This window comes from Salvelinus sp. IW2-2015, linkage group LG26, assembly GCF_002910315.2.
Source record: "Salvelinus sp. IW2-2015 linkage group LG26, ASM291031v2, whole genome shotgun sequence".
Taxonomy (NCBI): domain Eukaryota; kingdom Metazoa; phylum Chordata; class Actinopteri; order Salmoniformes; family Salmonidae; genus Salvelinus; species Salvelinus sp. IW2-2015.
The window spans coordinates 28,208,734-28,223,999 of NC_036866.1; the positions used below are offsets into that span (position 1 = coordinate 28,208,734).

The following is a 15,266-nucleotide window of genomic DNA, read 5'->3' on the forward strand; positions in this document are numbered from 1 at the left end:
GACGAGCGTCGGAGCCGGTGTAGTATGATTCAATCTTAGCCCTGTATTGACGCTTTGCCTGTTTGATGGTTTGTCGCAGGGCATAGCAGGATTTCTTGTAAGCTTCCGGGTTAGAGTCCCGCACCTTGAAAGGGGCAGCTCTACCCTTTAGCTCAGTGCGAATGTTGCCTGTAATCCATGGCTTCTGGTTGGGGTATGTACGTACAGTCACTGTGGGGACGACGTCCTCGATGCACTTATTGATGAAGCCAGTGACTGATGTGGTGTACTCCTCAATGCCATCGGAAGAATCCCGGAACATGTTCCAGTCTGTGATAGCAAAACAGTCCTGTAGTTTAGCATCTGCTTCATCTGACCACTTTTTTATAGACCGAGTCACTGGTGCTTCCTGCTTTCATTTTTGCTTGTAAGCAGGAATCAGGAGGATAGAGTTGTGGTCGGATTTACCAAATGGAGGGCGAGGGAGAGTTTTTTCCCTCTGGTTGCACATTTAACACGTTGATAGAAATTTGGTAGAACTCTAGGCAAGTAGTGTGGCCTGCAATTTATCACAATATACTCTACTTCAGGCGAGCAAAATCTAGAGACTTCCTTAGATTTAGTGCACCAGCTATTGTTTACAAATATGCACAGACCGCCCCCCCTCGTCTTACCGGAGTGTGCTGTTCTAGCTGAATATCCATGTCGTCATTCAGCCACAATTCCGTGAAACATAGGATATTACAGTTTTTGATGTCCCGTTGGTAGGATATTCATGATCGTACCTCGTCTAATTTAATGTCCAATGATTGCACGTTGGCGAGTAGTATTGACGGTAACGGCAGCTTTCCCACTCGCCTTCTCCGGGTCCTGATGAGGCATCCGGTTCTTTGTCCTCTGTACCTGCGTCGCTTCCTCTTGCAAATYACGGGGATGTCGGGTGTTTGGTGRTTGGAGAATGTCCTTGTTGTAGAAACAATCTGCGTCTAATCCGAGGTGAGTGATCGCTGTCCTGATATCCAGAAGCTCTTTTTTGCCGTAAAATACAGTTGCAGAAACATTATGTACAAAATAAGTTACAAATAACGCGAAAAACCCCACATAATAGCACAATTGGTTGGGTGCACGTAAAACTGATGCCATTTCTTCCGGACCCATTTTTTAAAACTTTTTGTATGCTTGCTTACTTACTTGTGTTCTCTTATTTTTATTTCTCGTGTTTTCTTTGTTCTACCTTATGATACTTTTAGTATTGCATTACTATTGATTCCTGCATTGTTGGGTTTAGAGCAAGAACTGTACTTGTGCATGTGACATTACAACTAGAAACTTGATTGAAGACTACAGAAGTTGATGAGTAGAGTGAGGTGTGTTACCATGCACTACAGTCTGTCCTCTATACTGTGTGTGTGTTCCAGGACTGTATGTGAGAGAGGAGGTGATAGACATGAAGTCTGAGGAGCTGTCTTACCTAGTCTCTGGTCTTAGTCCCTTCACTGAATACACCTTCACCGTTACCGCGGCTACCACTATTGGAGAGGGTCCTGCCTCACACGTCTCTGAGAAGACCCGCGAGCAGGGTACACATAGATACTGTAAATACGTTATTTAAATAGTGTCATTGTTGTTTATTCTTGTTCTTTATTGTTGTGTGTTGTTGTTGTCATAGTTCCTAGCTCAGTGGTGGCTGTGTCCTATCAGAATGTTAGCTCCACTTCCATCCTGGTCAGCTGGACTCCGCCCCTCTACCCCAACGGACGAATCACACATTACACCCTTTACGGACTCAACCTGCACAGCAACCAAGCCCTGCAGAGAGTTACACACAACACCAGCATACTGCTCACAGGTAACTCACACACATACTGTATGTACACATATACACACATGGTACAGGCCTGGTTCAAGCCTGTGAAGATGTATTGGTGTTAATCTGCTTGCTGTGTGTTTCAGGGCTGGGGTAGTATACAGGTTATAAGCTGCTTGCTGTGTGTTTCAGGGCTGGGGAAGTATACAGGTTATAAGCTGCTTGCTGTGTGTTTCAGGGCTGGGGAAGTATACAGGTTATAAGCTGCGAGTGGCTGCATCTACTGCTGTAGGAGAGGGCTCTCTGTCTGACCTAGACGATATTTTCGCTGTCACACCCGAGGATGGTACCTGGCACACACACACATACATACACACACCCCCACCCCCACCTCTCTCATTATGTGGGTTTCATGATAGAGAGTCCAATGTTATCCCTCTCTCTCTCCCTCTCAGAACCTGACTCCCCACCCATAGGATTAACAGTGGTAGACACCTCTCCTTCCACCACCACCCTCTCTTGGTCGCCCCCGGAGAGAGCCAATGGGGTGATTCAACAGTATGAGGTCCTGTACGAGAACCAATCATATGTGGCAGTGTTGAACAGCTCTGTCCCCAGAGTGACTTTGACAGGGCTGATGCCGTTCTCCTACTATAACGTGTCTGTCAGAGCATACACACGCCTCGGACACGGGAACCACACCTCAGACACACTCACTATGCTGTCTGGGGAGGACGGTGAGTCTACACACACACACACACACACACACACATACAGTACATACAAACACACACACCACTCTCCGAGTGGTTACCCACTTCTACATGCAGTGAAACAGGACAAATATAAGCACCCCCCCTATTTGACCTTTTATTTCACACACACACAAACTAGGCACATGCACACACTTACGCCTCATTTTGAAGTGTGTGTGTACCCTCTAGTACCGGGAAGTCCTCCCTACGGCCTGTCCTATGAGTCCGTCAGTCCCAATGAGGTGAATGTGACCTGGGAACCCCCCCTAGTGCCCAATGGAGTTATCACGCACTACAGGTACATTTCTGCATGGATTCTGGATGTGTACTTTCTCATGATGAAAATAAACTTTAAATTAAGTTTGATTTGATTTACAGCCTTGAGCTGCGAAACTCTTCCCACTTCCTCAACCTGACCACACCCATTAGCCACGTCCAGATCACTCACCTAAGGAAGTTTGCGCAATACACTCTGGTGGTGAAGGGACACACACGAATGGGCCCTGGAAACCACAGCAGTGACCCACTCAACATCACCACACTGGAGGATGGTGAGAGCCTCTCTAACACACAAACACACCCCAGAACCACCGCAGTAAACCACTATACATCACCCCAATGGAGTGAGGGATCTGGGGTAAGAGGGGGGAGGTAGAGGGAGACCATGGTTAGGGTCATTGTGTTTCAGGTGGCCGTGTAGTGGACTATGGTGGACCACAGAAGGTTCATCATCACCTCCTCTCACTTCCTTTCTGTCTCTCGTCTTCCTGATCCTCTGACAGAGGTCAGGGGCGACCACAGTGTTATTAAACAACATCAAAACCATCACTTCTAACCAACCAGCTTTGCTTACAGATGAGCCAGCAAGCAGACGCTATTTCCAACGATCAAGGAGCGTTTAGCTAACGTTCTCTCCTTCTTCCAGTCCATTTCCCCTAGCAACCTGGTTGGTCTTAAATAATAGGAAGTGTGTTTCAGACCCAGACACTCCCCCTCAGTTCCTGTTAGCCAGGAAGTTGTCAGACTACGAGGTAGAATTGTCATGGGAACCGCCGAAAGAGGCCAACTCTGAGATCCTCTACTACATAGTCAAAGTCTGGTGAGTTTTATTTCAATATTGATCGTTAGTTTGAAACCAACTGCTGATGTGATGTTGAAAAAGGAGATGTTGAGGGATGAGGCATTCTGATTGAAGCATGAATTCCAGCCTCCAAACAGCTCCAACATGGTCTCCAACATGGCCTCTTCTTCTTCTTCCTCCTTCCTTCTCTCGCTTGTAGGAATGAGTCATCTGAGGTGTGGCAGAATGTAACAGGTACAGCGGTAGTGGTCAGCGTTGACTCAGAAAGTCGCTTCAACGCCTCTGTCTCCAGCTGGACACGCCTAGGGGACGGGGGAGTCCTCATATACATCAGCTTCAGTATTATTGACACAGGTACACACACACACATATACGTATGGCAAGCACGCATGCACAAACACTCACACACACAAACCTTTGAGAAAATCTTGTAGTCCCAACTGAACATGCCTCCAGTTTATTTTTAGTAAACACAAGTGACATGCAACTTGCACCAAATCACTCCTGCAATTCTCTTCCAGTGCCATTTGACCCACCCCAGAATGTGTCGTTGGTGAACCTGACATTTTCTTCAGTGACCGTCCTCTGGCAACCCCCCACTCAGCCAAATGGAATCCTCCTTCACTATACTCTGTACTACTCAGACAATACCACTGTCACGGAGCAGGTGAGTTATACAGCATTACACTGTGTACTACACAGACAATAACACTGTTATAAAGCAGGTGAGTAACACACACACACACTGTATGCTCATGTGTAAAAGTGTGTTATGTGTGTTTTCTACTGTAAAGGCATTGTTTCTCTCTCTCCTCTCCATCAGCGTATCCCAGTGTCAGAGCTGGACCCTGTCTCTCCGGGGGAGGACCTGTCCTACCTGTCTGTCTGGCCTGAGGAGGAGGACGAACTACAGCCTCTGGCTGACCTCAAGCACCATCCAGGGGGCGAGGGGTCCGTACTGATCCTTTAGACCTACTCCACCAGATGGCGGTCAGTTTCACACACACACACACACACACACACACACACACACACACACAACACACAACACACACACAACAACACACACACACACACACACACACACACACACACACACACACACACACACACACACACACACAAGAAAGTCCTGCACTGTTTTTTCCAACACCCTCTCTTGTTGAACTTGATAAAATCACGTAAAAATTCTGCGATTGAAGTGTAACTTTCAGCTGGCTGGTAAAAGGAGGTAAGTCTGTCAGTCTGACAAACTGGCCCTTTTTGTCCCTCCGAGGCCTCCGTACCTCAGACAACCAGTTTGTATCTCCTTTTACTGAACCCTGTGGAAGTTCACTCTTTGACCTGTTGGATATCTGATCATGTCTTATATTCCAAACAGAGCAATGATACAGGCATCCAGTTCTTTTGTAAACACATTGGCTATCAACAATGTCACAATGCTATCAACATACATCCAGTAGAGATGTTTCATCATGTAGTTTTGTGAGTAGGTCGTTATCGTATTCGTGTTAGTAGTTTAGTCTGTAGCTTAAGATGCAGATGAATCATTTTCAAATGGCAGTATCTGGATGATCACAAGAAGTAGCAATGTTCCTGTCAAATAAATTATGTAGATAAAAATAGTAGCTTTTGTGTTATTCAAAAGAAATGTAATTATTGTTCCTATTTGACGATGATCTCTTTGTTTTTATGTGATTTTGGGAAAAATTGTGTAGACAGACTGCTGCCTTCATCTGACGTGTAATAGTGACTGCCTCTTGTTTCGGTCTGAAGATGTCTCTAATACTGACTGTGTGTCTCTGCCTCTGTGCTCCAGCCACGGGACCTCCAGCTCACCCTGCCTCTCCTGCCCTGCCAAGCCCAGCAGGGCTCACTGCCCTGGGCTCAGACACCCACACACCGCCCTCTCTCCTCCACCCATCCATCCACTTCACCAGCCTCTCAATCTGCCTTCACTGAGGTCTCCCCTCCCTCCTTATATCTTCCATCTCTGCGTCTCTCCTTCTTTCCATCCCTGTTTCCCCTGGTGCACATGCTCAGTTTGCTCTCTCCATATGGTCAGACTCAGTGACCGGAACTTAGAGGATGGACACCGGAAGTGGGTGTGGCCAGGATGAGTATCTGCTATTCAAAATGTCTCAGTTTTTTTGTTTCTCGATTTGAAGTTTCTCTGGTCAAAGTTTTCTTGTTTTATTCCACACTGAGGTTATTCTCTCCATATGACTCATGGGGTGATGATGATGTTAATGATGACGATGTTGTTAATGATGATGATGATGACGAAGTGCTGTTTTATGTTTGTTGGTGTGTTTCTCTCCCTGGGGTGGCGCCAGTGTTTGATTGGTTGATGTTGCTGGTTTGGGTGTAGATGTAGTATTATGTGTATATARAGCATAAATAACCTGTAGTGTTCTTCTAGTGCTGGGACTGAGTCTGAAGAATGATAGTAGTTCAGTCAGTGATACTAATTCCCCCTCTCTCCCCACAGTTCCCAGTGATCCGGTCCACAATCTCAGTGCTCAGATCTTCAGTTCTACAGCCATCATAGTAAGCTGGGATCCCCCTATGGAACCCAACGGACGCCCCTTCTACTTGCTCACCCTGCAGGAAGCAGGACACCCCCAACCTCCTAAACCTCTGAACCCCTCTTTCCCTAACACCAACCCCCCCGGACCCCCCACTGTCAACAATACCATCACCAAGACAACCAACGATAACGTCTTCCTGTTTACCAAACTCAGGAAGTACTATCCCTACGTCTTCACTGTTACCCCGGCAACCAGTGCCGGCCCCGCCCACAACCACACCAGCCTGCTGCATGTGAGGACTGATGATGATAGTGAGTCTACAGACACACACACACACACACAAATGCACACATGTGCATACACATACATACTATTAACCCACTCTCTACCTCCAGTTCCCAGTTCAGCTCCAGTGCTGGTGTCCAGTAGGAACCTGTCGTCCTCCTCTGTGTCTGTGGTGTGGCAGCGCCCCCTGGAGGCCAACGGAGAGATAACAGAGTATTTCCTCACCATGTTCGGCCCTGGCGGCTCCAACACCACACACACCCCCAACACCACCCTCACACTCACACAGCTCCTGCCCTACACAGCCTACAACCTCTCCATCACRGCAGCCACCCGCAAGGGCTCCGGACCCCCGCTACTACTGATGCTGCACACAGATGAAGCAGGTCATCTTTAACCTCTCACCTTTAACCCCTACTAACCTATAGCCTCTGCCCTACCATAACCCCTCCAACTGCTGCTTCATACAGACGAAGGCCAGTAATGTACTCTAACATTGTGTTCCACCAGGTCCGATGTCTCCTCCCCGGAACCTATCTCTGTATAACCACACAGCCTTCTCTGTGTGGCTGACCTGGGAACCCTCTCTGGAACCCAATGGTGTGGTCACAAACTACGGCTTCAGGATCTGGGAGATTAACACAAACACAATCAGATATCAGGTACTGCACACATACAAACACAAACACTCACAAAGAAACATTAACATTTTTAAACTGGAGTGCTGCAACTTTGCTATGTTCTGTCTATAAGATCTCCTAATTTTTCTCTCTCTCCCTCTCTCTGACTCTCAGAACTCTACAGGTCCGTGGACAGAAGMACAGCTGAGTGGGTTCAGGCCTCACAGCTCRTATGAGATCAGTGTGCTTAGCTACACCAGAGTGGGTCATGGAGACCAGTATAGCACTCCTGTGTCCTTCACAACCAATGAGTCCGGTATGTATGTGGTATGTGTGTGTGGGTATGTATGGTTGTGGAACTAGAAATCAAGTGCCATATGCGTGTGGAATTGGCTATTAATCCTTTTGCATAAACCCTGTGTCTCCTGGCCCCAGTGTCTGAAGTGGTGGGTAACCTATCCTGCTCTGGTCTGGGCTGGGACTCTGTGTTCCTACACTGGGAGCCTCCAGCCAACCCCAATGGACGCATCCTGTACTACCAGGTCCAGGTGGACAGACACTCAGACTCACAGTCATACATACACCAGGCTGACACAAACCAGTATACGGTCAGTGGGCTGGCGCCGGARGCAGAATTCACACTCACCGTAACGGCTGTCAACTCTGCCGGCCCAGGAGACCAGGTCAACTGTACTGCCTACACACACCCRGAGTCAGGTACACACACACACACATACACACACATGTACACTACACCAGGAGACCAGATTAACTGTACCAACTCAACCCACTCTTATATCCTCCTGCAGTTCCTGGTGTCCCTCGATTCCTGAGTGTGTCAGAGACCACGTCCACCAGCGTGACGCTCCAATGGGCTGCTCCCCTCTCTGCTCTGGGCATGCTCACTGAGTACCGCATCACCGTGCAGCTGCTGTCACCTGACTGCCTGTCCAACACACCCCTTTCTGAAGCCACACACCTCCCAGAGCCGAGCCCTTCCCTGGCTCCAGGCTGTGTGGATCAGGAGGTAATTTTACCTGGATATCTGAATGTAAATGTTGTTAAGCCACTGTGTCGTACATCTGTCTACATGTATATCTGCAGAATACATTTCCTAACATTGAACTCAACATCATATTCATGTTCATGATCTTCCTGGCCAGGTGTTGGTGTCAGTGAATGGTTCTGATGGTGGTGAGGGCAACAGGAGCATCACTCTCCAGTCTCTGGCCAAGTACCGCCTCTACCGCTTCAGAATCACAGCTCTTACTAATGCTGGGCCAGGAGAACACACACCCTGGAGATACACACACACACTGGCTGGGAGTAAGTACACCCACGCACGCACGCACACACACATACAGTCACATCCAAAAGGATTGGAACCCTTGACAAAGATGAGCAAAAAAGACTGTGCTATATTGTATGCTCCAAAAAATGAGAAAAATRGATTATTTTATACTAATACAATGTACTAATACAATGGTGAATGTGCATAAAGATMACATAATTCAGATATGACATAATTGTTTTAGACTACAGTGCGCGACATGGTTCAATGAGCCAATAAATCAGCACAATCTACATTGTTGTTTTTTTCTAATTGCCGGCGTCTTGGAGCTAGAATTAGGATAATGAATATTGTGCTAATGACGATACAAAAAAAGATTCAATGTTGAGACCAGTTGAGCCCTGTATAGCACCACAATACACATCAAAATACAATAAACACATTAAAACACACATTATTATACACAACAATACACAAAAAGCAAAACATAATCAGTAGGGGAGCGGGTCGAGAGTTTCAAGTTCCTTGGTGTCCACATCACCAACAAACTATCATGGTCCAAACATACCAAGACAGTSGTGAAGAGGCCACAACAAAACCTTTTCATCCTCAGGAGTCAGTTAAGAACAAATTCTTATTTACAATGATGGCCTAGGAATAGTGGGTTAACTGCCTTGTTCAGGGGTAGAACAACAGATTTCTTCCTTGTCAGCTCAGGGATTCGATCTTGCAACCATTTGGTTACTGGCCCAACGCTCTAACCACTAGGCTACCTGCCGCCCACATTTATTCTACAATGTAGAAAATAGTCAAAATAAAGAAAAACCCTTGAATGAGTAGTTGTGTTCAAACTTTTGACTGGTACTGTATATATATTTTTTAAATTAGCATACAATATAGCTTATACAGTCTTATTTTATCATCTTTATCAAGGGTGGCAATAATTCTGGCAGTATGTGTATATTTATACCTGTCTCTCCCCTCAGACCCTGATGCCCCTCCCAGCAACCTCTCAATGACCATGTCCTCCAACGGCCTCCGTATCGAATGGCAACTCCCAGATGTGATTACCGGCCCCACTTCCTACCTCATAGACGTAATCTCTGTGAGTACACATGCACACACACACTCAAAGAATAATGAGAAAAAATGAGTTTCTTACATCTGTATGTTGTGTTGTTGTTCAGCTGGATAGCGAGGGGTTAAACCAGTCTGTAGTGCGCGGCCCAGAGGAGCTGAGGACCGTAGTTGTGTCGAACCTGACTGCGTTCACTCGCTACTCTGTGACCGTGACCGCCTTCACTGGACGACTGGAGAACGCACGGCGGGACGGACAAGCCACTGAGCCCACTGTCATCAGAACAATGGAGGAGGGTGAGGAACCCACACATACAGCAATACAGTAGCTACTTTATTCAACTGCTAGAAYGTAGTTAAGCACTCTCTCTCTCCTCCTCCTCATCCTCCCTCCATCCCTCTCCCCTGCTCCCTCTAGAGCCCAGGGATCCTCCTAAGAACGTGACCCTCCAGGTAATTCCAGAGGAAGTGACCCGTGTGTTTGTGACCTTTGCCCCCCCGGAGGAGCCTAATGGGAACATCAGTTCCTATACGGTGCTGGTCTACCGCCAGGGCCAGCTAGAGATGACCATCAACCGCCTCACCGTGGTCCAAAACGAGAACCGCACCCTGACCGCAGTCATCGACGGGCTGAAGGGAGGCTACAACTATAGTATACGGGTGAGGATCTCACACACACAGGCACAACTACACAAACACATGGTTCACAACTATAATATACGGGTGAGGAACACACAGTGTCATAGAACAATTGTGCTTTCTGAAAAATTATTCTCACCATTTGAAACACTCCGACCAACTCTCTCTCTTCTCTCACACACAGATTGCAGCGGTAAACGGAGCAGGTTTAAGCCCCCCCAGCTCAGAGGTTCAGATCACTACAGGGATCAAAGGTACAGTGCTACATAAACACTACATAACCCATTCATAATCCCTACATAACCCCTTTATAACCCCAACAGCCTTAGAAACTTAGTCATAGGGGGTGTCATATTGTGAATATATGTGTATGCACTACGAACACTTCATGATACAGAAATGTGTGTGTGTGTGTGTGTGTGTGGGTAGCTCCTGCCAAGCCCACCCAGAGACCCCAGGTGGTGCTGGACCGAGGAGGAGTTGCCATGGTAACCTCCAGGAGCATTATTGTTCGCATGCCAGCCTGTTTCTACAGCAATGACAACGGACCAATCAGCAGCATCCAGGTCATCATGTCCGAATCTGGGGGTACGACATCACACACACACACACATAAACACACATSTATCACACAGAAAATATATCTTGAACTAAAATATGTAGGAGCCACTGCTATAGGTCTAGTCTGACATCTGTCTGTCTCTCTGTCTCAGTGATGGACAGCATGAACCTGACCAACTGGAAGACAGCATTTCTCTCTCGTTCCGCCCCCTACCTAACAGACAATGGCTTCCCCAACCCACTCTGCGTGAGGGACCGTATGAGCAGGGACACACAAACCAGCAGACTCACTTTCTCACGCATTAYACACAGCATTGTGAGGGACAGGGTTCTGGAACATAGAGACTCAGGGGGGGAGCGCATAGACCACCAGGATGATCATTATGTCATCGGAGAGAAGGACAACTGTCTGACTGAAGAGTACAGTAACACACTCTGTAACGGACCCCTCAAACCAAACACTGTCTACGTGTGAGTATACACAACACAAACATGTAAACACATACACGTGCACATAGATATAAACACATACACACACATACGTACAAAGTTTAATACAGTGCATGTCTTTGTCTGTGTGGCAGGTTTAAGTTCCGAGCCACCAACATCCGGGGCCAGTACACAGACTCTGACTACTCTGAGCATATCAGAACAGCAGGTAAGCACTCCTCTTCTCTCCACAAACATCTTTCCTCTCCGATGATTAAAACGGATTAAACAACACCACTCTCACTCCTTCATTTGAATTTTTTACATTTTAGTCATTTAACAGAGGCTCTTATCCAGAGCAACTTACTGTTAGTGCATTTATCTTAAGATAGCTAGGTGGGACAACCARATGTCTCAGTAAGTACATTTCTCCTAAATAAAGTAGCTATCAGCAAACTCAGAGCTAGTAAGTTTCAAGTTAATGTCACATGCACAAGTACATGAAACGCATTTCTTGCTCTAAACCCAACAATGCAGGAATCAATAGTAATGCAATACTAAAAGTATCATAAGGTAGAACAAAAACACACAAGAAAAAAGAAGAAGAAGAAGAAGAACAGAGAAAATGTGAAACTATATACAGGGTCAGTTTCAATATCATATTATTTTCAATGTGCAGAGATACTGGACTAATGGAGGTAGATGTGTATAGTCAGTGCTTGACTTCGACTGAAATAGGTTCCTGTCGTGCAGAAAATCTCCCCCCTGCCAGAATCCCCCCTTCTAATTTCCTTAATTTTGTGGCTAGAGTCAAATACTTGCTGTGACACACATCAGAGTCAAATACTTTCTATAGAACAAACTTCACGTCAGGATAGGCAACCGAAATGAATAATGAATGTATGTGTGTTATATTAAACATAGAGGAGGGAGTAAAATGTTGGCAAGCAATAAACATTTCAGAACAACTATGGCTGAATTATTATCCTTACACTTTGAAACATACTAGTCGAATAAGACATGGGAGAGATGACGAATTTTGGCAAAGAGATTTATTTATAGACGAYTACAAAATCAGTAGCGGATTTAGTTACGGGCGACATGGCCAGCCGCCCAGGGCTGCATCTTGCCGGGGGCGGCACCGGGCGCCATGCAAGCTAGACCGCCAAATACACCGAAACAAATAGCCAAACCGAAAACTGCAGACAAAAATGCTTTCTTCTACTATGTCAYTGAAATGTAGGCTAAACTGACAACGGAGTGAAGAGCAGAAGTCTCAACTAGCAAACAAGTCGCAGCAATGAAGAACGCGAAGAGGGGGAGAATTCTGGCATGGGGAGATTTTCGGTACAACACCTGTTCTCATTTTGGGTGCCGGTACTGTTTATATTTAGGTGCAGGAGCTCCACGATACTTTTGAGCTAATATACTATAAGAGGAACAGGAGCTCAAGCAGAGTAAATGATGATTGTATGTGAGTGTGTGGACGTGTGTGTGCTGTAGAGTTAGTATAAATGTTTGTGCATGACATGCGTGTGTTGGAGTGTCAGTGTGCGTGAGTGTGTAGAGTCCTGTGAGTATGCATATACACAGTGCAAAAAWAWAAAKWAAATGCAAGYGTCAACTCACATAGTCCGTGTAGCCATTATGTTAGCTATGTCTTGTGGCTTGGGAATAGAAGCTCTTCAGGCATCATCTTTACGACTGTGCGTMGTTGAGTGGACCATTTTAAGTCCATAGTGATTTGGACACCGAAGAKCTTGAAGCTCTCGACCCGCTCCATTGCAGCCCGTCAATGTAAGTGCAAGTGTTAGTTCACGAAAGGCTTCTTTTTTTCTCTTCCCCTCAACCCCTCCTGTCTGTCAGTGGATGGGTTGTTGACCAGAGATGAACAGATCATTCTGGGAGTTCTCCTCTCCTTCTTCCTGGCCCTGCTGCTCATCCTCATCATCTACGCTTCTGTCAGGTAAACTGGTTACAGCTGATGCCTCTAGTTATGTCGTTTTTTATTTTTCTATATATTTTTTATTTTATTTTTTTAAACTTTTTAAAATTATTATTAACAAATATCAACAAACAAAAGAGGAATAGTCACATGCAAACAAGCATACATACAAACGATTTACATTGACAGGAATCCTAAACAAACAAATCATATTCATTAATAATACAAGTTTTAATTGCCTTTTTGTTTTTCATTTTAGTTAAAGTAGTGCCATATTGTTTCAATTAATTTATAAAGTGAAAAAAGTTAGGTTTTGAATTAGAACATTTGCATTTGTGAATATGAAATTTACCTAGTATTATTAGCAGTTGAATTAAATATACTACATCTTTACATCTTTATATGTCAGAATTTCTGAAATAAATCATTATATCAACACCGTTAAAAAGTACAACCGATCCTATTTTTTTGTAACAAAATCTGTATGTCAATAGCAAAAATTCTACTATAAATACAGGCAAAAAACAAATGCAAAATGGTCTCCTTCTCCATTCCACAGAAATCACGTTTAAAGTCACTATTCAGCTTGAATCTTTTCAAAACATGTTACACAGGATAAATTCTATGTAACATTTTAAATGAAACTCCCTTTACCTTGTTACTGATACAATATTTGTTAGCAATTTTCCATGCTTTCCCCCATTGTATATCACCATAGATATTAGACCAAAATAATCTTGCTGAGGGAATTGTAGTATCACAAACAATATTCCTAATCTGTTTATTACTACATTTATCTTTGATGTTAATTTGCCAAAGAATATATTTTCATGTAAATCTATGTTACTTACATCAACCACAGAGGAATTTAAAAGAGATACAACCCCCCTTGGAATCGCATCAAAAACAATTGCATATTCTTTCGGGGTTATTGGAATTTTAAATGTATCAAGAAATTCAAGAAAGTAGATATCCATCCTCATTCAGTAACTGACCAACCAAAATAATTTTATTCTCAAACCAGTTACGGAAGAAAAGAGACTTACTTTTAAATCGTATATCTTATATGTTGTTCCATATAAAGTATCTGTGAGGGGGGAAATTGTGTTTATACGCTAACATCCCAGCTAAAATTGCCTGCTTATGGAATTTGGCCAACTTTACTGGGATTTTATCAACATCAAAATTACATTGAAGCAAACATTCTAAACCACCAACAGAGTCAAATAAATACTTAGGGAAGACATTCCAAATACTGTTCTGGTTCTTAACATACTTCAGAATCCAATTTATTTTAAAAGTATTATTTAGAGTATTGAAATCTAAAACCTCAAGTTTTCTAGTCAAAACCCAGCCAGCCATAGTCAGTTGTGTCAGAGTGATTGACATGTTCCTCATCCAACGACAGGATCCGTCAGCGTCAGAAGGAGGGTGGAACCTACTCTCCCCGGGAGGCGGAGATTATAGAGACCAAGTTTAAACTGGATCAACTGATTGCTGTGGCTGACCTGGAGCTGAAGGAAGAGAAACTACACAGGTCAGTGTGTGTATGCCTGTGTGTGTCTTTTTCTCACACATACACACTCCCTCTCTCTCATTCACACACAACTTCACAAAGGTTTACCCACTGTAACATTATGCTCACTCTGCCTCTACTACTCTACCTGCATGCCTACAGAATGTGCATGGCTGCTGCTAACACACACACACATACACGCATACTACAGTACACACATAAACACACACACCACCACACACAGGCTGTCTGTGCTCTCCACACTCACTCTAACCCAGGGTTTTCCAAACTTGGTCCCTGGGACCCCAAGGGGTGCCCGTTTTGGGTTTTGCCCCAGCTGACTCAAATGATCAACTAATCATCAAGCTTTGCTCCAACTCCTCTCTCAAACTCTCTCTCCAGGTATTCCTCCTTCTTCTTTAGACGGAAGGAGATATTTGTCATCCAGTAAGTTGTAATGGGCAGTGTGTGTAGCCCTTCAAGTGTGTAGCACTCAGTGTGTGTAGCCCTTGTTATATAGCACTCTATGTGTGTGTTGCTGTGTTGCATTGCTACAGTTGGCAGTGTGTATTGTTGTCTCTCATGGCTTTAGTCTACTGAAGTGCTGTTCAGTGTGCCAGTCTGTCTGTAACTGTACAGTAATGGAAAGTAAAGTCTGCTGTACTCCCAGTGTACTGGTGTGACTCATATTGTTCTGTCAACTCTGTTTCAGACTTCTCAGCTACAGAAAGTCTCTCAAGTAAGTCACCT

The 15,266-nt window shown here is 44.9% G+C and overlaps 1 protein-coding gene across 1 annotated transcript in view; it reads left to right on the top strand.

The window, feature by feature from the left end:
* Window positions 1-15,266, top strand: part of LOC111952200 (phosphatidylinositol phosphatase PTPRQ-like) — a 57,647-nt gene that overhangs the window by 32,597 nt on the left and 9,784 nt on the right. The window contains 30 exon segments of the mRNA XM_070435364.1: window positions 1,398-1,559; window positions 1,649-1,828; window positions 2,025-2,132; window positions 2,242-2,523; window positions 2,731-2,839; window positions 2,920-3,092; window positions 3,520-3,640; window positions 3,822-3,976; window positions 4,144-4,289; window positions 4,446-4,499; window positions 4,501-4,566; window positions 5,442-5,585; window positions 6,023-6,464; window positions 6,549-6,824; window positions 6,949-7,100; window positions 7,233-7,374; window positions 7,494-7,775; window positions 7,868-8,085; window positions 8,222-8,384; window positions 9,336-9,454; window positions 9,537-9,723; window positions 9,845-10,086; window positions 10,250-10,319; window positions 10,495-10,653; window positions 10,779-11,097; window positions 11,211-11,284; window positions 12,922-13,021; window positions 14,409-14,537; window positions 14,919-14,963; window positions 15,229-15,255. Coding sequence (XP_070291465.1) covers window positions 1,398-1,559; window positions 1,649-1,828; window positions 2,025-2,132; window positions 2,242-2,523; window positions 2,731-2,839; window positions 2,920-3,092; window positions 3,520-3,640; window positions 3,822-3,976; window positions 4,144-4,289; window positions 4,446-4,499; window positions 4,501-4,566; window positions 5,442-5,585; window positions 6,023-6,464; window positions 6,549-6,824; window positions 6,949-7,100; window positions 7,233-7,374; window positions 7,494-7,775; window positions 7,868-8,085; window positions 8,222-8,384; window positions 9,336-9,454; window positions 9,537-9,723; window positions 9,845-10,086; window positions 10,250-10,319; window positions 10,495-10,653; window positions 10,779-11,097; window positions 11,211-11,284; window positions 12,922-13,021; window positions 14,409-14,537; window positions 14,919-14,963; window positions 15,229-15,255 — 4,846 coding nt within the window.